This window comes from Primulina huaijiensis, chromosome 6 (genome assembly GCF_012295235.1).
Source record: "Primulina huaijiensis isolate GDHJ02 chromosome 6, ASM1229523v2, whole genome shotgun sequence".
NCBI classification, from domain to species: Eukaryota; Viridiplantae; Streptophyta; class Magnoliopsida; order Lamiales; family Gesneriaceae; genus Primulina; species Primulina huaijiensis.
In genome coordinates this window covers 14,424,743-14,448,256 of record NC_133311.1, presented here as the reverse complement: position 1 = coordinate 14,448,256, position 23,514 = coordinate 14,424,743, and the positions used below count along the sequence as shown (strand labels likewise).

Sequence of the window (23,514 nt, the reverse complement as noted above, 5' to 3'; positions counted from 1 at the left end):
TTTACAAGCGTTGTAAAAAATCAAAGTTTTGTAGTGAAAACTTAAAGAACGTGAGAAGTAGAAGATATATATTTATCCTTCAAAAGGTCATGGTTGCTAAAGAGATCAAGAGCAAGTGGGCATAATCTAGTTTTGAGTATTCTAACTCAGAAAGTCAATCCAGTGACAATGATGCTAAAAAAGTGATGCTAAACTGGAACAACCACTGATGAAGAAAATAATGAATGTGCTAATGTCTGAAGTTCAAAAACTTGACCGGCTAGACTCTTTCCGCGCTATTTTTTCAGTTGTTTATTGAACTTTGAAGGTGAGATTTGATTACAGCTACTAACATCAGTTGAGATCATTGCAACTCAAATTTAAGAAAAAAATTTGTGAGGTGTTTATTCACTTCTCTCTAAACCCCATTCCTAACATGTTGACATAATTTTTTTAATATTATGTTTGAATTGTGATTATTTATTGTGTGTATGTGTACATAATATGAGTAGTCGTCTATACATATGCATATTTTAATATAAATTATATTATAGTACATATGCATATATTTGCGGATATAACAACAACCAACTTAGAAGTTTTTTTCCTCAAGAAATTATAATTTTTTTAAAAAAATACTGAATTTTCGAAAAACTATGAATTTTGAAGTGATTTTATTTGTGTTAGATATGGGTATGATATAGCATGCAGATCGGATTGTAATTATAAAAAATTTAATTTTTGAATTTTTCTTATATGGAATTCTTGGAATTTTCCAATAAAATATGCAATTAAATATGAACTGATATTCTACAAGAGTTTTATATTTAATTCTAGATAAGGCAAAATCTCAACAAATTTTATCCAAAATAATTTATTGGAAGAGCAATCCTAATGGGACACAACATGCTGGCGTATTCAACGGTCCAGATCACTTGAAATTCTTCTTGTTTGACCCGGTAAACGCAGATTCCTATTAGAATAGGAACACCCATACGATTCTATAAATAAGCCACCAATCCACACACGGTCAATCTTCACTTGATCCTTTTTCTTTTCTTGCTTCTAAGGTTAGTAATTGTTTTATTTCATTCCATGAAAGTTTATTTACTTTTTTTATATATGAAAAATAGTTGGTTTTGCTTTAGTTTTCAAACTTTTTATATCATACATGAATCTTATTCCAGGTGTAATATCACGTCCAAAGTTTGTTTTGAACTCGAAAAAGAATTTCCCGATGATATTTCGTTCGACAAAGATTTTGATTCCGCCGAACTATATGTGTGCTTTTACATCATACTTGGTTTCCCAGCACTGTGATATGTTCTTTTAGTAGTGTTTGTAAGCGAATTGGTGTTTGTGTTTGACAAAGATTTTGATATATAATCGATTAAATTTTAACTTTTGTTTGGTTTTTAGTGTAAATAGATACATGATATCTGTTTTACAAAAAAATAAAATAAATTAAAAGAACGTTTGACGAATTAAGTTTTACCTCAAACTTTGCACAAAAAAAGAAGAAGTTATACCTCGAATTATTTGTGTGGGAATTAAATAAATTACGGTTTTATCTATATACTTTTTTTATAAAAATAATACAGTTTTATATTACGTAAATAAATATTATGCCTTCCGCGAATCTAATTATTGATTTTTATGATAAGATTTTCTTTTATATCCTTTATTATTATTATTATTATTGTTGAATTTTATGAGCGAAATAGTTAATCACAATATAATTATATATATTTATATTTCAAATATCAAACCAGAGTATTCGATTTTAAGCTATCAACAATGAAGCCAACAAACCTGGGACTCTTCTTGGTCTTCCTCCTGCTTGGGGTCGTAGCCACAGCACAGGACCCGACAAAGGGAACCATATACAAGGACCCGACCCGACCCATGAACATGAGGATACGGGACCTGATGAGCCAGATGACTGTGGAGGAGAAAATCTCGCAGATGGCCCAGCTGGACAGGGTGGCGGTGACTGCGGAGATGATGAGGGACCACTCCATCGGCAGCATCCTCAGCGGTGGCGGAAGCGTCCCCCGGGAGAGGGCCACGCCGGAGGAGTGGGTAGATATGGTGAACAATTTCCAGAACGGGTCGTTGTCTAGTAGGCTTGGGATTCCCATGATCTATGGGATCGATGCTGTGCATGGACATAATAATGTGTATAAAGCCACTGTTTTCCCACATAATATTGGCCTTGGGGCTACAAGGTAATTTGAATACTTTTTTCTAAAGTGGGATAATATGACCATTTGATAATCGTTAGTATTATTTTGGTATTAAAGTATAAATTTGAATGATTTAATGGGGTTTATATTGCAGAGATCCAGAGCTAGTGAAGAGAATTGGTGCAGCCACGGCCCTTGAAGCCAGAGCTACTGGAATTCCCTATGTCTTTGCTCCTTGCATCGCTGTATGTATACTTAGCTTCATCATTATGCTTTATACTATTTATCCTAGCTAGGAATACAAATCCCCTTCAAATTATAAAATAAAAAATGTTTAAACATCGTTTTTCTTTAATGAATCGAGAGTGAAACGTAAGTGTTTCATGAAAAATGGGGATTTTTGTTTGGAAAAAAATATTTTACAGGTTTGCAGGAACCCTAAGTGGGGTAGATGCTATGAGAGCTACAGCGAGGATCCCATGGTGGTTAAACACATGACAGAAATTATCCGAGGTTTACAAGGAGAACTCCCTCCCAATTCAAGAAAAGGAGTACCTTACTTGAATGGAAAGTAAGTTTCTTTACAAGTCCTAGCTTTTTCGAGCCATATCCATCTCCAAAATATCCAATGGTCTTGTTTCACTCATTTCTTCGCGCAATCGAACCTGAGTTCTAAACAAAAATTCTGTTTAGTTTAGCCGGCACAACTGCTATTGGTTCAGTGGTCGCAAAAAACTCGGCTATTTCACCTAGTTGTAGTTATAATTATAACTGTTAATGCATGCTTCGTTTTTGAGTGTTTTCTTGGCTTAAATTGTGAATGATTACTGAAATAGGGACAAGGTTGTGGCTTGTGCAAAGCATTTTGTTGGTGATGGAGGGACAAACAATGGGATAAATGAGAACAATACAATCGTCGATTGGCATGGATTGCTTAGCATTCATATGCCCGGGTACTATCACTCCATAATCAAGGGTGTCTCCACTATCATGGTTTCTTATTCGAGTTGGAATGGAGTGAAGATGCACGCGAATCGAAATCTCATCACCAATTTTCTCAAAGGAATTCTCAGGTTTAGGGTACGTAAAGATGGGATAGACATAAACATTTTTGTTGGATTATGTCGAATACTCGATGACATATATCTATTTCGTCTCAAAATTTTCAGGGATTCGTCATCTCCGATTGGCAAGGAGTCGACAAGATTGTTTATCCCGAGCATGCCAACTACTCTGACTCCCTTTTGAAAGCTATCAATGCAGGCATCGACATGGTTAGCAATAGTTTAGATTTTCATTCGCATAATATAATACCAATTTAAATCTTCTTATGTTGTGAAAAAACATGTAAAATTTCGATGCAGGTTATGGTCCCATACAATCACACGGAATTTAGTGAGATTTTGATATCCCATGTGAAGAACAACTTGATCCCAATGAGCAGGATTAACGATGCTGTTAGAAGGATTTTAAGGGTTAAATTCACAATGGGCCTTTTTGAGAACCCTATGGCTGATTATAGCTTCGTGCATCATCTTGGAAGCCAGGTGATAACTTTATCTACCAATAATCTAGCTATTATATTCATAATTTATTTTGAAATTTGAAATTTGAATTTTAAATTTTCTTAGCGAAAAATTTTATCTACACTATTTTCGCAATGATATGGATCGCATTGCTGATATGACGTTGGATTTTGTCATGTGGATCAATTACCCTTTCGAGACTGCCAAAATATAACTAATGTGGGGGAAAAACCCTATTTTTTGCATTAACAACAATATTAGACCAATTATTAAAAAATATAAAAATCTATATAAACCAATTTCTTGGATGAATTTTAGAATACGAGAGCCCATGGATAAAATAATTCAATAATGTTGGGGACGTAGTTTGAAGGTAATTAGTATAGTATTTGCCCGTAAAAGTCATATATGAATAAATACTTACAAAAATTTTTGATAATTTTTTTTCCTGAAATAAATTTGGATAGGCTCACAGAGATTTGGCAAGAATGGCAGTGAGAAAGTCACTTGTTCTCTTGAAAAATGGAGAAAATGGTGAAGAACCCTTGCTTCCACTCCCTAAAAAGACTTCAAGAATCTTAGTTGCTGGAACACATGCCAACAATCTTGGACTGCAATGTGGTGGCTGGACTATTTCTTGGCAAGGACTTAACACCACCGACCTCACCGCAGGTAAATATTTCCGACATCTTTCGGTGTATGTAGTCGTCAGATCATGCACATCGAATACACATATTTGCATGGATTTAATGATCTACAAACGTTTATGGTTCTTTGTGGATGCAACTTTGTAAAAGAAAAATCTATAATTATTTTTCAAAACATTTGCAAACACAGTTCCACGAAAAAATTGTGATATAATATATAAGTTTGAATTACCCCACCAGGCCACCCTCCCTCCTATATAATATATACTAGTTTTTTGTGTTTGTTCCTCCAATTTTAGTCCATTTCATGAAACTCAAGTCTTTATTTTTTTTAATCCTAGGAGCCACAATACTGAATGGAATAACATCAGCAGTCGACCCCAGCACCGAAATCGTCTACAGTGAAAACCCGGACTCTGAGTTTGTCAAGCAGAACAACTTCTCATACGCCATTGTTGTTGTTGGAGAGCCACCTTATGCTGAAACCGCAGGAGACGACGCAGACTTGAATATTCCTGAATCAGGTCTAAATACGATAAAAAACGTATGTGGCGGCACAAAATGTGTAGTCGTTCTGATTTCCGGTCGACCTTTGGTAGTCGAGCCTTATCTTCCTCAGATAGATGCGCTGGTGGCGGCATGGCTACCAGGATCCGAGGGCCAAGGTGTGGCAGATGTCCTGTTTGGCAACTACGGATTCACCGGAAAGTTGCCGAGGACTTGGTTCAAGACGGTGGATCAGCTGCCGATGAATGTTGGTGATGAGAACTATGATCCATTGTTTGCTTTTGGCTTCGGACTTGAGACTCAACCAAATTAGAATGAAGGGAGTTTGGTTTAGTAGTTTTTTTTATTGGTTTAATAGGTATAAATTTTGGTGTTACATTTAGTTTAATTTGAAGAATTTTTTCTAGTGAATTTTGAAACTCTTTTGGTTTGAATTGGATGGTTTTTTTCTATGTTATATTTTATTAAATTATGTTTGTCACTTTGGTAGAATCGAGTTATACTTCATACCAGTCAAATTCTTGCACTTAAAAGTCTAATTAAAAAAATTGGATATTTAGTTTTATTACAATTAAATTTTTTTTTAAAGTAACCAAAACTGAGCAAAATATACTTAAACAACTAATTTATTAAAAAAACTTAAAAATATCTTCTAACATACTATTTTGTGAGACCGATTTTTAACTAGACCCATTAAATATTATATTTTATGTTAAAAATATTATTTTTTCAATTTAAATATATATTTAATTAACTCATGTCACCAAAAAATATATATATATACAAGTTTAAATAACAAACAAAATTCTGAATTGTGTATTAGTTCAATTCCATCGTTTTGCTCACCATTGCTGATGTGGTCATGGAATATTGGTTTTTTATTTCTCATAAAAAAATTCAAAATTTAAAAAATATATTCAAATCAAATCAAATCAAATCTCTTTTTAAAAGTAATTTTTATATTTAAAAAAATTTGTAACTCATCGTCTGCCAAGCTCCACATATTACCCATCCATATCCACCATGCCCATGACGGCACCACCACTTCCGCCGCCGTCTTTGCCGCTTCCTCCACTCTCTCTCTCGTCACCCCCTTCTTCTTCTTCTGCAATCACTTCATCTCTCTTATTTTCCTCTCATCACTCTGCTTTTCCAAACAATATCCCTACAAACTCAGAAATCCCCACCTTGTCCTCATTTGCCGCTTGTTCTTCTTTTCCTGACCCATTTACGCTGCAAGAATCCATCCAAATCCATCATCCCACTATTTTAAAGCACCCAATTTTGCTATTCAGAAGCTTAGATTCACCTGCTGTGGATACGCAGACCTTCTTGGTCACTGTCAGTGTTTTGGTCGCCATTGTTCTATCTCTTATTCTTGGCCTCAAGGTATGAGTAATTTCTATATTTCATTCAACTGTTTTATTCAAATAAATGCGATGCTTGATGACTACAATGCCAATGGAGATGATAATTTTGCATTTTACATTGTTTCTTGGTTTGGGTTCTGTTTGATTCTGTCTAGAATTCGGCCCTGTTATGTGTTGAATGATGATAATGTCATATAAAGTTCTTTTGCAATTATGTACACTTTCATATACCAAATTTTAATGATTAGGTATGTTGTGAGACGCTCTCACGAATCACGAATCACGAATTTTTATTGTGATATGGATCAACCCTACCGATATTTACAATAAAAAGTAATATTCTTAACATAAAAAGTAATACTTTTTCATGGATGACCCAAATAAGAGATCGGTCTCACAAAATACGACCCGTGAGACCGTCTCACATAAGTTTTTGTCAATTTTAATATACTTTATTATATTTTCCCCATAAAAAGTAGTGTAGAAAAGGGTATTTTGAAGATTATGAACTAATAAATAATATAGTATGGACTCTTGAATTATGATGTAATAATATGTTTTTTTTTCCAGGGAGATCCTCTACCCTGTAAGAGGTGTGCTGGAAACGGTAATCTTTTCATCTCATTTCACAAATTTTAGTGTTTAAATTCGGCGATTTCTCGATTATAATACGCAGTTAGATATGGTATAGCTGGAAAGCCTGGATCATATATGTGCTGATAAAATTATTCAACTTCCTTCAATGGCGTGCAGGTGGAACAAAATGTGTATTTTGTAGTGATGGTAAGATGAAGGTCGAAAACGGGCTTGTGGATTGTAGAGTTTGCAAAGGTGCAGGTATAGATAGATCCATTGACATTCCATCGCTTCTTTTTTCTTCGATTTGATCTTCATTCGATTGTGTCGATCCTAGCTAGTGCGTGTTCTTGATGTTCCGTTTGTTAGATTGAGCTTGAGAAGAATGTTGCTTTTATATTGTGATCAAATTGTTTTTACAGGATTGCTACTGTGCAAGAAATGTGGAGGCTCTGGATACTCCCGAAGGTTGTAATCTGAGGTTGTGAAGTTGTCTTCTTGTACTATTCTTTTTTTTAAAAAAACAAATAGAGTTTTGTGATTTTCTTGGTATTTATTGTCTCGTGATGATATGGGAATCTGTTAATGAAATTTAATTTGAATTTTTCTATGTTGTGTTTAGATCCATGTATTTGATTTGATTTGGTAGATTTGATATAGAAAATGATTGAAACAAGGATCTCAAATGACTACTTGAAATTCATTTTAAAAAAAATAGTATTCAAAATCATTAATTAAAAGCTTATATATAATTAAAATATAAAAACTTATGTGAGACGATTTCACGGATCAATTTTGTGAAACAGATATTCTATATGGGTTCATCCACGAAAAAATATTACTTTTTATGTCAAATATATTAATTTTTATTGTAAATATGAAAAGAATTGATCCGTCTCACGAATAAAGATCCGTGAAACCGTCTAATAAAAAATCTACTTTAATTAAAATGATACATATTGAACCGAAACAAGTCAAGAAATTTGAATCATATATCATAATTCATCATTTTAAATTCATCAATTACACCCAAGAATTTGCTATTTTTATGAAAATCCAACAATGGATCCAAAGTGAGATGAATCCATTTGCTGAAACTTTGCTTATTTACTCATATCTGAATGAATTTTTTTTCTTTAGTGTAAGATTGTTTCACGGATTTTTATCGGGTCAATACTACTCATATTTACAATAATAAGTAATATTTTTCGCATAAAAATTAAATTTTTTTATGTGTGATATAAATAGGAGATTTGTCTCGCAAATTTAACTCGTGAGATCGTGTCACGGAAGTTTTTTTGTTTTTTCTTAGTCATCTTATATCGTTAGAAGTAATCACAATCATAAAAATGACATAAATTTTACACTTAATGGCATTAATATTGTGGAATTTGTTGAAAATGTGAAAAATATTTGTGTTGAAAATTATAATGTTGAATGTTGAAAATTAGGTGTTGAATATTGAAAATTAGTGTGTGATTATGTTTGAAATTTATTTTTGGATTATTTGTAAAGAAATCCTATAAATAGGTCTTCATTTGTAAAGATTTGAGACAATTGAGTTGAGAGAAAAATATTATAAAGTGTGTAGTGTGATAATTTTGAGAGTTTGAGATTTTTACTTTTTACCGTAAATTTTTACTTTTTCACAACACGTTATCAGCACGAAGCTCTCAAAGTCCTCCATATTTTTCCAAGCTCCAAAACAGAAGAAAAAGGTAACAAAAGTAATAATATTTATTTTATTGTTTGTTTATTTATTGTTTATATAGTTACTATATAATATAATGTTATTATAAATAATAAAAATAAATTTTTCAAAAAACTTGTTATAAATCTTGGGAGGATGTTAAGACGACATCCCACACTCCCGGTAAGGGATACGACAAGTATAAAAGTCTATAAGGTTTTTAAACAAAATATCTTATGACATCTCATTATAATATTGTGATATGATATACATAATTATTTAAAACATTACTAATATTATATACACCATATTATTACCATAAAATTATACAAATACATACATTTATTTTCTTGTACACCAACGGTCATAAACGGTAACAAAACGGCTAGTTTTTGCCCTATAAATATGATCTCACAAACACATTCAATCACTCCAACTTTCTCTTCTTCTCTAAAATTATTCTTCATCAAATTTTTGAAGAAAAAAGAAGATGGCTTTCACAAAGTTATTTTTAATTATTTTGGTTATAATACTCACGAATCTTGTACTTATCGGAGAATATCCTCCTCATGTGTTTTCTTTATTTTTACGAATGCTTGTATTTGTTGTTTATCCATTACTTTGTATTGCAATATTCATTAACTAATAAAATGCATCATAATTTTTTTTAGTACCACCATGTCAAACTTGACAAAGCTCGAATTTGTTGCACTCGACATTACGGGGAAAAATTATATGCCATGGACTCTCGATGTAGAAATGCATCTTGAGTCATTGGGTCTAAGCGAGACCATTAAAGAAAATGGTATATCTTCATCACAAGAAAAAGCAAAAGCTATAATATTTTTGCGTCGACATCTCGATGAAGGTTTAAAATGTGAATATCTCATCGAAAAAGATCTCATGGCTCTGTGGAAAGGATTGAAAGAAAGATTTGAACATATAAGGGAAGTTATACTTCCGACCGCCCGTGATGAATGGAATATGTTAAGATTCCAAGATTTTAAGAAAGTCAGTGATTACAATTCTGCGATGTATCGAATAATCTCGCAGCTAAAATTTTGTGGACATGAGGTCACAGAATCGGAAATGCTTGAAAAAACATTTTCCACGTTTCACGCATCAAATATAACTTTACAGCAACAATATAGAGTGCGTGGATTTGCGAGATATTCTGAGCTCATCGCCTGTCTTCTTGTGGCGGAAAAGAACAACGAGCTATTAATGAGAAATCATCAGTCCCGACCCACTGGATCAACAGTATTTCCAGAAGTAAATGCTGTAAGCAAAAATGAATTTAAACCTGGAAACCAAAATCAAAGTTATAGACAAGATTTTGGTCGAGCACAAAATCGAGATCGTGGTCGTGGACGTGGACGTGGACGGGGACGTGGAAGTGGTCGTGGTCGTGGACGCGGTCGTGGTTTTGAAAATAATCGAGATAGTTATTTCTATAACTCATCTCAAAAGAGCGTCCCAAACCATCCACCGAAAAGGCATCATGAGAATATGAGTGTTAATGAGAATCACTCAAAAAGATTTGAAAGTTCTTGTTTCAGATGTGGTACTCCAGGACATTGGTCCCGTATTTGTCGAGCCCCTGAGCACCTTTGTAAACTTTATAAAGAATCAATAAAGGGGAAAGAAAAGGAGACCAACTTTACTGAACACAGTGAACCTTTGAGTGGTTCAACTCATTTTGATGCTGGAGATTTTCTGATTGATTTCTCAGATAATGATCAATTTGATGGTGGAATAAATATGTAAAATATTTTATTTTTTATGTATTCGTATGATAATGTTTTATAGTGTGTTATATTGTATTGTATTTTATTGTCAATAATTTTATTTCATTGCATATTTTTTTGAAGTTCAAATATGGAAAATGCTACGAACCAAGCTGAAGTTTGCATACCTGATAGTGGTACAACGCACACTATCCTCCGAGATAAAAGATATTTCTTGGAACTAAAACCAACAAAAACAACGGTGAATACAATATCAGGTCCTGTAGACTTGATTAAAGGATGTGGTAAAGCACAATTTTTGTTACCTAATGGTACAAAATTTTTGATCAATGATGCTTTATATTCACCACAATCGAAAAGAAATTTGTTGAGTTTTAATGATATATATTCCCATGGGTATGATACTCAAACAATGAATGAAGGGAATGAGAAATATATGTGTCTTACCACATATAAATCAGGAAAGAAATATGTGATTGAAAAACTACCAATGCTCCCTACTGGATTGCATTATACACATATACGTCCCATTGAATCAAACATGGTAATTGATAATTCTTCAATATTAACCAATTGGCATGATCGATTAGGACATCCTGGTTCAACAATGATGCGAAGAATTATAGAAAATACACATGGTCATCCATTGAAAGACCAGAAGATCTTTCAGAATAATAAGTTTCAATGTAAAGCATGTTCTCTTGGAAAACTTATTATAAGACCATCACCAGCCAAAATCCAAACTGAATCACCAATGTTTCTTGAACGTATTCAGGGTGATATTTGTGGACCAATCCATCCACCATGTGGACCATTCAGATACTTTATGGTATTGATTGATGCCTCCAGCAGATGGTCACATGTATGTTTATTGTCAACTCGAAATGTTGCATTTGCAAGATTACTTGCTCAAATAATAAAATTGAGGAATCAATTTCCCGATTATACAATCAAGAAAATTAGACTTGATAATGCTGGTGAATTTACTTCCCAGACTTTCAATGATTATTGTATGTCTATGGGAATCATTGTTGAGCATCCTGTTGCTCATGTACATACTCAAAATGGATTGGCTGAATCATTGATTAAACGTCTGCAAATGATTGCTAGACCAATGATTATGAAAACAAAGCTCCCTATTTCTATATGGGGACATGCAATTTTACATGCTGCTTCATTAATTCGCATCAGACCAAGTGCATATCATAAATACTCCCCATTGCAGCTTGCATTTGGTAAAGAACCAGACATTTCTCATCTGAGAATTTTTGGATGTATGGTGTATGTGCCTATTGCACCACCTCAACGAAAGAAAATGGGACCTCAAAGAAAGATTGGAATTTATATTGGTTATGATAGTCCATCGATCATTCGATATCTTGAACCACAGACAGGCGACGTGTTCACAGCACGTTTTGCTGATTGTCATTTTAATGAGGAAATCTTCCCAATGTTAGGGGGAGAACAGAAACATACCGAAAAAGAAATTACATGGTATGTATCATCATTGTTACATCTGGATCCAAGAACAAAACAATGTGAAAAAGATGTACAGCAAATTGTGCACTTGCAAAGAATAGCAAATCAAATACCAGATGCATTTGCAGACACAAAAGGGGTAACTAAATCATATATACATGCTGCAAATGCCCCTGCTCGAATTGAAATTCCGAAGAAACAAATTGAAGATAGTCATGATGTCATTAAACGCCTGAAGCGTGGAAGGCCAGTTGGTTCCAAGGATAAAAATCCTCGAAAAAGAAAATTCATAGAGAAACACAATGATCACAAAATAGAGAATGATGTTCCTGAAGAAACACATAATGATCACAAAATAGAGAATGATGTTCCTGAAGAAACACATGATGATGAAAATGTTTTGTCAGAACCACAAACTGACGAGAATCATGAAATCTCTATCAATTATATTAATACTGGAAAAATATGGAACCGAAAAGATATAGAAGAAATTGATGATATATTTTCTTATAATGTGGCAATCGACATCATAAATGATAATGAAGATCATGAACCAAAATCTTTTGGTGAATGTAAAAATCGGCAGGATTGGATAAAATGGAAAGATGCCATCCAGGTTGAATTGGATTCGCTAAATAAACGTAATGTTTTTGGACCTATAGTCCTTACACCTGAAGGTGTAAAACCTGTTGGATACAAATGGGTTTTTATTCGAAAGCGAAATGAGAAAAATGAAATAGTAAGATATAAAGCTCGACTTGTTGCACAAGGTTTTTCTCAAAGGCCTGGAATTGATTATGAAGAAACGTATTCTCCTGTGATGGATGCAATTACGTTTCGGTATTTGATTAGCTTGGCAGTATCTGAAAATTTAGAAATGCGTCTTATGGATGTTGTTACAGCCTACTTATATGGATCACTTGATAGTAATATATATATGAAAATCCCTGAAGGATTTAAGATGCCTGAAGCACAAAGTTCAAAACCCAGAGAATGTTATTCTGTGAAATTACTAAGATCATTATATGGGTTGAAGCAATCCGGCAGAATGTGGTATAATAGGCTAAGTGATCACTTGATGAAAAAGGGATATGTAAATAATTCAATATGCCCTTGTGTTTTCATTAAGAAAACAACATCCGGATGCGTAATTATTGCTGTATATGTTGATGATTTAAACATCATTGGAACAAATAAGGAAATTCAAGAAGTTGTGTCATACTTGAAAGAAGAATTTGAAATGAAGGATCTTGGAAAAACCAAGTATTGTCTGGGTTTACAAATTGAACAAAAAGAATGTGGAATATTTGTTCACCAGACAAATTATACAGAAAAGATCCTTAAACGTTTTAATATGGACAAATCAAATCCTTTAAGTACTCCAATGGTTGTTAGATCATTAAACATAGAAAAGGATCCATTCCGTCCATGTGAAGATGATGAAGATATTCTTGGTCCAGAAGTACCATATCTAAGTGCTATCGGTGCCCTTATGTATCTTACAAATTGTACAAGGCCTGATATATCTTTTGCCGTAAATTTATTGGCAAGATTTAGCACATATCCAACAAAGAGACATTGGAACGGAATTAAACATATATTCCGTTATCTACGAGGAACGACAGACTTGGGACTTTTGTATTCAAAAGATGCTAATCCAAGTATAATTGGTTATGCCGATGCTGGATACTTATCTGATCCACACAAAGCACGTTCTCAAACTGGATATGTATTTACTCGTGGAGGCACTGCAATTTCTTGGCGTTCACAGAAACAAACACTTGTAACAACTTCATCAAATCATGCCGAGATTATTGCACTACATGAAGCAAGCCGTGAATGTGTGTGGTTAAAATCAATGACTCAACATATCCAAATCTCATGCGGATTATCATTCGACGAGAAGCCTGTGATACTATATGAAGATAATGCTGCATGTGTTGCTCAAATGAAAGAAGGATACATAAAAAGCGACAGAACTAAACATATTCCTCCTAAGTTCTTCGCATTCACCAAGGAGCTTGAGAAGAATAAATGTATTGATGTTCGTCACATTCAATCAAGTGAAAACTCATCAGATCTCTTCACAAAGGCACTTCCTACGACAATATTCAGAAAGCACATATATAATATTGGGATGCGCAATCTACGAAATTTGTGAAGAATTGTTCGTGTCAACATGAGGGGGAGTTTACGTGACTGCACTCTTTTTCCCTTACTATGGTTTTTATCCCAATGGGTTTTTCCTAGTAAGGTTTTTAACGAGGCAGTATAAAAACACGTAATGTATACAATCATTATGATCATCATCACAAGGGGGAGTGTTGAAAAATTATTTAAAAATGTGTTAAATATTTGTGTTGAAAATGTGAATGTTGAATGTTGAAAATTAGGTAAAATTAGGTGTTGAATATTGAAAATTAGTGTGTGATGATGTAGGTAATGATGTATTTTATTTTTGGATTATTTGTAAAAATTTTCTATAAATAGATCTCTCATTTGTGAAGAAAATCACAATTGAGTTGAGAGAAAAATATTATAAAGTGTGTAGTGTGATAATTTTGAGAGTTTGAGATTTTTACTTTTTTCCGTAAATTTTTACTTTTTCACAACAGAATTAAAATTTGTTTTTAGTATCCACACGTAGCACCTCTCTATAAATACTGAAGATATCAGAATAACACCTCGACCCATTTTGCTTTGTACCTTTTAAAGACCCCTTGAAAATTATTATAAGTGGGCTTTAATATTATTCTTTTATATTACTTTTGAAATTATTTTGATTTTAGTTTCTGAAATTTTGAAATTTAAGTTATCCAAAATTTTAGAACAATATGAGTTTTATTATTGATTTAGCTCTAAATGAAATTATGTACCCGATGATATAAATACTTGTTCTGATTATTCCTAATTTTTGAGTTCTTGTTTCATCATCTAGAAAAATAACATATTGTTGAGCTCAAATTGTATAAAGTTCACAAGGTTCATTCGATGCTGGCTGTAAGGGCATTGCCCTGAACTAGCCGTCCTAAACCAGTCGATGGATGACATGCGACAATCTCAATTTCAACTCATGGTTTGGATTCAAACAAAAAAAAACTATTGACACATGGCAAAATTTGATTGGGTCAGGGCAATGCCCACAAAGTTAGCATCGAATATTCCAGTTCACAAGCAATGGAAGCACATCAAATGTGAGAAGCTCAGTTTCCAAACTGATGAAGAAATACATCGATGTGCACGTTTGAAGAAGCTGGCCCACGATCCATGATTGATGATCGTGGGAGATGACCAGAACTGTTCAGAGGAGTTGAACAAAAACCAATAGCAAAGATAAAAAAGGCTCTCTTGACAAAATTCATTAAAAAAAGTTGCAACAAAAGTTCTGCAAATTCTCTCGATAATTTATTTGCTTATTTTCAATTTCCAACGGTCTATTTTCTTTAATTTTTGACATATTCCTTCAATTTTTTTGTAAAATTGTTGATCGAGTTCATAACAGCAAAATTAAATTTGATGTTTTTCATGGATTTCTTCTGTAATTTCTCATTATATTTCTCAACCAAATTCTTAGCTTTGAATTCGTACCGATGAAATTATAACAAACGGTCGAATCGGAACACATAACATTTGCTAATAGAAGTCATATCATTTCATATTTAGCACGATCACGTACCTGACACGCCCACAAGTTTTCGTGATAAACACATATATAAGAATATATTAGTTTAGCATTAAAAATGTAGTTATTTCAGTGATTATATGAATTATGATTGTTTTTCAATTTTTGATTTTTGGTGCGGAATAATAATGAACCAAATTGTAGAGATACACATTTTGACCACTATTGATTACCAATCTCATCCTTTGAAGAAGTAAAATATAGGAGATTGAATTTAGAAAAGTGATGAACAACATAATCTAATGGGATGCACTTAATATTTGATGCAAGCTATTATCTCTTTTTATTGTTTAGTTTACTATTTATAAAGAGAATAAGAGTTTGAATGAGATCGAGAACTGGTAATAAAGAGAGTTTTGGGTAAAGTTTTAAAAAGCGTGAAACGCATCGAAACTTCAAGTTTTTTAAGCTTAAGCAGAATTAACACGACTTAAGTGTAAAAAAATATTTTTAATTTAAACTATAATTTTAATTATCTCAAATAAATTAATAGAATAAATAATTCATAAAATGTAATAATTTTAAGTATAATGCACTAATTTTTTTTGTCAAATTCTAATTCAATCTATTTTATCTCTCGTGTCATTAAATAAAAACCCAATTTAATTGGAATACTTTCAAACATTAACGTTTATATATCTTATAGGTTACTCAGTGTAAATTTCTATCACATATTCGTCATCGCTGCATTTAACTTCCCAAGATTGTACACTACTAGCATTACTTGCTATTGAAATTTTTACTTCATGTTCCTTTTCTTCTTGTCTATCAATCTTGTTTTAAACAAATTCACACTTAGTTATTATTAACACGACTGTACATTGCTAGAATCACTCATTAATAAAATTCCTAATTTGTCTTCCCTCTTCTTCTTTTTCGTCAATTTCATTTTTAAAAGTCACAATTAAGCATATTTAATTAAGGGTTGGAAAAATTCCGAAATTTCGGTATATCGATGTTATCGTACAGAAAAATACTAAATTACCGAAATTTTCAGTATACCAAAGATTTCGGTACGGTATGGTAACGATACTAAAATTTCGGTATGGTAATAATATGAAATTTGAAAAATTTCGGTAAATACCGAAACACTGAAACAATATATAAAAATTTAAAAAATATGTAGAAATTTTAAATAATAAAGAAATAAAATTGTAAAATATATAAAATTTTTTGGGTATAAAACGATATATATACCGATACCATATCGAAATCTCGATATACCGCAAATTTCGATATAATTGGTATGCTAATTATACATCTCGGTATACCGAATATACTTCTAAGAAGGAGGGACCCCGAGGCAGCTTCTTGTTCCATCGCTCTGTGGAAGCTTTAAGGCAGTCTTTTCCCTCTGTATGGAGCCACCTTCTTTACCCTAGCATGCCATCTCATACCATTAGCAGAGAAAATATTGATGTGAGATTGACGTAAATGCATCGAATTCAAGCTATAGCTCTAGCAGCGTAGCTCCCCCGCTTTAGGAAGGCCATAAGAAGGCGGTCTTTGTTAGGATTATATATCATGAGAGGCGAGATCCCGTCTTGGGACAGCTAAAATTTCGTTGCATTATATAGCATTGATATTTCCATATCCGATTTTCATATACCCTCCTGGGTCTTCCATCATAAGGGGGGTGCCCCAGGCGAGTCTTCGGCGATTAAGAATACCCTTAGTAAATCTAAAGGACAGAACTAATAACTTTGCAGCCGATTCTTGCACCTTTCCTGAATTTGATGAAGGATTGAGGCTAAGTTTTACGATACGTTATACAATATAAGATATGCGATACGATGCAGTATGATATATCACCCCTATATTTTTTTTAGAGTACAACTATGGGACTACAAAGATATAATGTAACAGCCCGCACTATTGACGAGATTTGAGCGTAGACCGGAAACTTGCTTATCTCGAGAAAAAAATTACAATGAAACAACTAAATTTACCCATGTATTTAATGATGCTCAATATAGTCAATTTATTTTTTACCGCTTTTGGCCAGGAAGCTTCAAGTTTAAGCGAACACTGATTTTGGGGATGATAGCATTTTGCCAAGACTCCATAACACAATATCACTGCTTCAATATTCTCTTGACTATTTATTAATTAGTTCATCTCCTTAACTTAGTTTAAATTTCCCACTGTTATTTCAAGTTGTGAGTTATGAATTTTGTAATAAAATATATTAATTTTGGATAATTTTTGTACCTTTGAGGGCTTCAATAGTTTTGGAAGTTAAACATGACTTTTGATAATATTTGACAATGCTCCCGCAACAGCATGACCATCGTACAGTCGTATTTGCATGAGTCGGAGTCCAAGATGTGACATTTATATAATAGAATTATAAATACTAATAATAAATTATATTCGCGTTTGGGTTTAAACTTCTCTAAAAATGATATAGCAATTAAAAAATATGATATATTGATTATATTTAAAATTTAGACTCTTGTTACTGTCAATATCCAATTAATTTCTATTTTTCAAAAACCAAGGTATACTGCATTAGAGGTTTATACTTAAATTTGATATAAAAAAAAAAATCCTTCTATTTTTTTATGAAAAATATTTTTTGTAAATATATAATATCTCGATAAAATAAGAGATATTTTTAAAATTTTAAAATGTAATTTATTGATATAAATACACCGTAATAATGATTTTTTAAAGAAATAATTAAATTGAAAATAGAATATATTTTTCTAATAATAATAAACCCACCACGCGGAATTGAATCCAAGTAATAAACGATCTTTACTCGCACTCCCTCTTGCCTATCCCCAAATTGTAAAAATAAACCCTAGTTAAATTTGTGAGAGATCTTTGACCTGTCCCATAGATTATTCTCCTCTTTTGAGGATCGAAACCGCACGAATTCCTGAATTCGGCGCCTTGTCTTTGTAATAAACGGGCAGTCGATTCTTGCACCTTTCCTGATTTGTCAAAGGATTGGGAAGAATGTTTAACGGAATGATGGATCCGGAGATGATGAAGATGGCTCAGGAGCAGATGAGTCGCATGTCGCCGGCTGATTTCGCTCGGATTCAGCAGCAGGTAAATCTTGAATGTGCTGCTGAATTATGGGGGAGTTCCTTACAAATTACCTTAAAAGGATGTGAAGCTTTTTATTTTTTTATTGATTATATGTAAATTGATGGGACAAATTTTTTATTTTGGAATTTTGGTAGGTATTAATAAATAATTACGGACACAATGACAGGTTGATTTTTCAAATATTGGTTGAATAGTGCTTTTATTTATGAATCATGTAAGTTGTGCTAATGCTTATTAAATTGATCCAACAAGGCGCTGAGCCAGATGTTGAGGTGGAATCCCCTTCAGCAAACCTGATCCACCCACGCATCTAAATTCCGTGTATAGCTCAGTTTTTTGTTGATAGCGTTGTCAATTTCTGCTCTTTCAGATGATGTCAAATCCCGAGTTGATAAGGATGGCTTCCGAAAGCATGCAGAGCTTAAGGCCTGAAGACTTCAAGTTTGCTGCTGATAGATTGAAACATACTCGCCCAGAAGAGATGGCCGAGATTGGTGAGAGAATGGCGAGAACTTCACCTGATGAACTAGCTTCAATGCGTTCCCGGATGGATGCTCAGGTGTCCTATGAAATTAATGCTGCTGAAATGCTGAAAAAACAGGTGACTCATCAGGGTGGCAAAAAGTTCATTTTAACATTTACATACCTTAACTTCCAACAGTTCCTTTTCTTGTTGGTTCGTGAATGTAGTGTTTATTTCTCTTTATGTGCGCGATTATAGCATATTGGCATTATTCAAGGCATATCCACATATATTTATATGATGGCAGGGTAATGAACTTCACAATCAGGGCAAGTTCCAAGATGCCTTGCAGAAATATACGCGTGTAAGTTGCTTGAAGCTTTCCCTTTTTAGGCAAAGTTGACTTTTGTCTTTTGTTGTCCGTTCCTTTGTTGATGTATGGCCATCTTCTATATTTATTATATATTGCTTTGTGATGTCAGGCAAAAAATAACCTTAAAGAAGTTCCCACATCAAAAAGCAGGAATGTTCTATTAGCGTGCTCTCTCAATATGATGTCTTGTTACTTGAAAACCGAGCAGTATGATGAATGTATTGGAGAAGGAACTGAGGTATGTACAATCTCTGTTCCTTTTCGTCTATAGAAATTATTTGATGTGTTTGAAATGGCTGAACCATGAATTTTCAATCGAATCACTTGGGCTTAATGACATTTAGCCGAAAGTATTTGTTTTTTTTTTTAGATTTATTTTTTGCCCTAGGGTTCTCATATGCTGAATGTTCAATTTTTATTTGATCTTTCATATAGGTATTTAGCTGATAAGTTTCTTGTTTTGCTGTCAGCATTATTAAAGTTTCAATGTTCCTTACTCTATTGCACGACTATGGATGTTGAACATACAATAATAATTATAAATTCTAAATTTCTAATGTTGCAGGTTTTGGAGAACGATGCGAAGAATGTCAAAGCCCTTTATAGAAGGGGTCAAGCACACAAGGAATTGGGGCAACTAGGAGTAAGCTATTTTTGTCTATTTGTACTTTTTCTTGTTTGTGAACTGTGAAATGTTGTTAATTTGTTATGCTACCGCTGCATCTTTAGTGTTTTCGTTGTCCTTCTTTATTAATATCAAGAATATGCAGGATGCTGTGTTTGACTTAAGAAAGGCACTTGAAGTTTCTCCAGGGGATGAAACTATTGCAGAAGTCTTAAGGTACTAACTTTCCATACCTAGGAGTTTCCATGTTTGCGATTATGTAGCATGTGCTTGTGTTGGTCCTCTTTCTTTCTTCTTCCCTTCTACTACCAATTCAGGTTTAGAACTCTATGGACTGTTTCTCTATCATTTGATTATTTCTCAATCGTTGAATCTAAAATTTGGTCTATTCACTTATATTCAGGGATGCTGAGGAGAGATTGGCCAAAGAAGGAGATAAGCATCCTTCACGAGGTATTATATTTATTTATTTTGTTTTCAAAGTTATGCTTCGTCGATGACTTGATCTGATGTTTGCCTTTGTGCTTTTTTCCTGCTGATTTGATCTATTTTCCTTAGGGTTAATTATTGAAGAAATAACTGAAGAAGTAAGTATCTCATCTGAAAAACATGAGAAGCCTGCGCTAACTCAACAAGAAGCCCATCAAGGCAGTACAATTCAGACCAAGAAACTTCAGAAACCTCAATCAAAAACAGAATATTTGGATGCTCTAAAAGATGACCCAGAATCTATCAGGTTTAATATTGTTTGTCAAATAATGATTTTTTTCCTTTTTTTGAAAATCTTGAAAAGGATCTAGCTTCTCACATTTGCAATATGTTGCAAAAATTTATTGGGGTGAATTTCTTAACTGATGCTATTTCTCATGGAGAAGTTGGCAAATAATGATGATTAATGACAGATATCTTGATTGAATGAAAACTGCCGTGCATAAAATGCATCAATAAACTCGTTATAAATTGGATAACCTGGTATGCTTATGCTTGTGTGAGTATTTATTATTTTTGTGATATTCAGCATTTGCATACTTGTACTTGTCCTCTGCCTCTGGTAATCATATACTTCAACAAAAATCAATCATGTATTGTGTGGTTGTTATTGTCTGTAGATCCTTCCAGAACTTTATTTCTCAAACAGATCCTGAAACCTTGGCTGCCATAAATGGTGGAAAAGTTGAAGGTTTATCTCCTGATATGGTGAAGACTGCTGCAAATGTTATTGGCAAGATGTCTCCTGAAGAACTTCAAAGAATGTTCCAGTTAGCTTCGTATTTCGAAGGAGATCATGCAAATTTCGAAACCGGTTATCCTTTTAGCCCTGGATCAGTTCCACCAGACCTATCACCTGACATGCTCAATACAGCAACCAAAATGATGAGTAAAATGTCACCGGAAGAACTTCAAAAGATGTTTGATACGGCGTCCTCTATGAAGGGTAATCAGGGGTCACCATCATCATCGACACCTTTACATAGTTATCCTGGGTCAGCTCCACCAAGTATGACACCTGAAATGATTAAGATGGCAACAGATATGATGAACAAAATGTCACCTGAAGAACACAAAAAAATGTTTGACATTGCATCATCTTTGAGAGGGCAAGATATGTCATCATCAACAGCCGACCTTTCCACATCTCGAGGAAATTTCAATGTAAATGACAATGATGTGGGTGAAAGTAGTTCCTCTCAAGGTTTGCGTGCAGGAAGCACTCCTCAATTAAGCTTCTCAGGTTCCAGTGCTGATCTGCAGGAACAAATGAAAAACCAAATGAAAGATCCAGCTATGCGACAGGTTTCTAACCTGATTCTTTCCTACAACACCCCCCCCCCTTTCTCTCTCTCTCTCTCTCTCTTTATATGCACTTTATTGAGCTTCTCTGTGAAACATTTTTTGCTGCATTGGCATAAATTTTTGGAATATGAGGCAAATAGAGATATATTTCATGGAACCTGTTGGTTTCTGACTCAATTGCAAACAGAGATGTGTATTCATGGAACCTGTTGTTGGTTTCTGACTCAATTATGGGTCTTGTGGATAATTCTTTTGAAGACGATTTGAATATTTGTTGTGGACTGCATACTCGTAGTGTATGGAAACTATATGTTCTGACTCCATTTAGTGAATTTATAAAGAAATTTATGTGTCACCAAAATATTGTCAAATAAGAAATGTTCAGATTCAATTTTTTAATCTGTGTTTGGATCAAAGAAGTTTCCTATGTATTTGAAATAATAAATTTTTACTCAAACCATTTATAATACCATGATTTTTTTATTTTTTGGAAACATGCCATAAATTTCTTAGAATAGAATAAGAATAATATAAAGGACTTCAATTTCGCAGAAAATTAATCGATTTTATTTCACATTTGTGCGTGTCAGTGTAGGTTGGAATATTTTTTCGACTTATCTACTGGTTCTATAACAGCATTTTAGTCTAATTAAAGTATGACCTATTGATTGATCTTCACTGATGTAGCACAAGGACAGCTTGCAGAGATCACAAGGAAACAAATCATTTGCCTGATTCATAACTATCTATGTTTAATTTTTTCTTGGTATAAAATGGATGTGTGTTAGGTTTCGTTGATGACATTGTTTTTTTCTTATCTAATATTGGCAGATGCTCACATCAATGATGGCAAACATGAGTCCTGAAATGATGGCAAACATGAGTGAACAATTTGGATTTAAACTTTCCCGTGAAGATGCAGAGAGAGCTCAACAGGCCATGTCATCTTTGTCCCCAGATACGTTGGATACAATGGTACGTTGTTATCTTAAAAATGGATTAATGTGTTTCTATACCTACCACAATATTCCTTTTTCCCCTCTTATCTATTTCATCACCCTTGAGGTATCTGTCTCATTATTATACAAAACTCTCTGATGTGTAAGATGGATCGAAGGGCAAGAATAAGTGCCATACTCTGTCTATGTCTAATAATCGTAGAGCCAGAATTTTTGTTTTGGGGGTGAGGGTCTCATACACATTCTTTGTCTATGTCTGATAATCGTAGATTTTGTTTTGGGGGTGAGGGTCGTATACACCAATCATAAAGTAAACAGCAAGAAATTTGGGTGAAAAGGAGGAAAAGTTATGTTCCTAAATAATTTTTCTGTCTCGAGCTTCCCTAACAACTTCCGGTAGTTTCAAATCTATATCTAATTCTGTTTCATATATCTTTAGATGAAATGGGCAGATAGGATTCAACGAGGCGTACAAGGTGCGAGAAAGACCAAGAATTGGCTTCTAGGAAAACCTGGTATGGTTTTGGCTGTACTTATGCTTCTTTTAGCAGTCATCCTGCACTGGTTTGGCTTCATTGGTCGATAAAAAGACTGCGAGGATCTTTCTATGAATGAAAACACAGACTACATAAGTTAAAATCTTTCAGTGTTCATTCAGCACAATAAAGACATTGGCACAATTGAATGGGTCATCTGCACTTTCATATTTGGCAGGTTCTTAGCCTAGCTAACAGAGTTGTTTTTGGTATAAGGAAATTGTATAACATTTGAACTCATAAATTGTACTCCATTTTTGTGATTAGAATGGTGATGTTTAATTCCTTGAAATATCCATCTTATTTAAAATCAA

General features: G+C 33.5%; 3 protein-coding genes across 3 annotated transcripts; all 3 read left to right on the top strand.

Moving 5' to 3' along the window:
- The first annotated feature begins 1,745 nt into the window (after positions 1–1,745).
- LOC140979305 (uncharacterized) lies at positions 1,746–5,287 on the top strand. Its single transcript, XM_073444650.1, has 8 exons — positions 1,746–2,207; positions 2,320–2,410; positions 2,591–2,736; positions 3,002–3,245; positions 3,335–3,439; positions 3,530–3,712; positions 4,159–4,363; positions 4,680–5,287. The coding sequence occupies exons 1-8, from the start codon at positions 1,777–1,779 to the stop codon at positions 5,156–5,158; spliced, it is 1,884 nt and encodes a 627-aa protein (XP_073300751.1). The 5' UTR covers positions 1,746–1,776; the 3' UTR covers positions 5,159–5,287.
- A 530-nt stretch (positions 5,288–5,817) lies between these two features.
- On the top strand, positions 5,818–7,412 carry LOC140979276 (uncharacterized). The gene is made up of 4 exons (XM_073444619.1): positions 5,818–6,234; positions 6,786–6,822; positions 6,969–7,052; positions 7,214–7,412. The coding sequence occupies exons 1-4, from the start codon at positions 5,869–5,871 to the stop codon at positions 7,264–7,266; spliced, it is 540 nt and encodes a 179-aa protein (XP_073300720.1). The 5' UTR covers positions 5,818–5,868; the 3' UTR covers positions 7,267–7,412.
- Positions 7,413–18,127: 10,715 nt separating this feature from the next.
- Positions 18,128–23,514, top strand: LOC140979577 (outer envelope protein 61). Its single transcript, XM_073445033.1, has 11 exons — positions 18,128–18,450; positions 18,821–19,051; positions 19,221–19,277; positions 19,396–19,524; positions 19,852–19,929; positions 20,057–20,127; positions 20,315–20,364; positions 20,470–20,647; positions 21,021–21,705; positions 22,537–22,680; positions 23,104–23,514. Exons 1-11 carry the CDS (start codon positions 18,355–18,357, stop codon positions 23,248–23,250), a joined length of 1,866 nt encoding a protein of 621 aa, XP_073301134.1. The 5' UTR covers positions 18,128–18,354; the 3' UTR covers positions 23,251–23,514.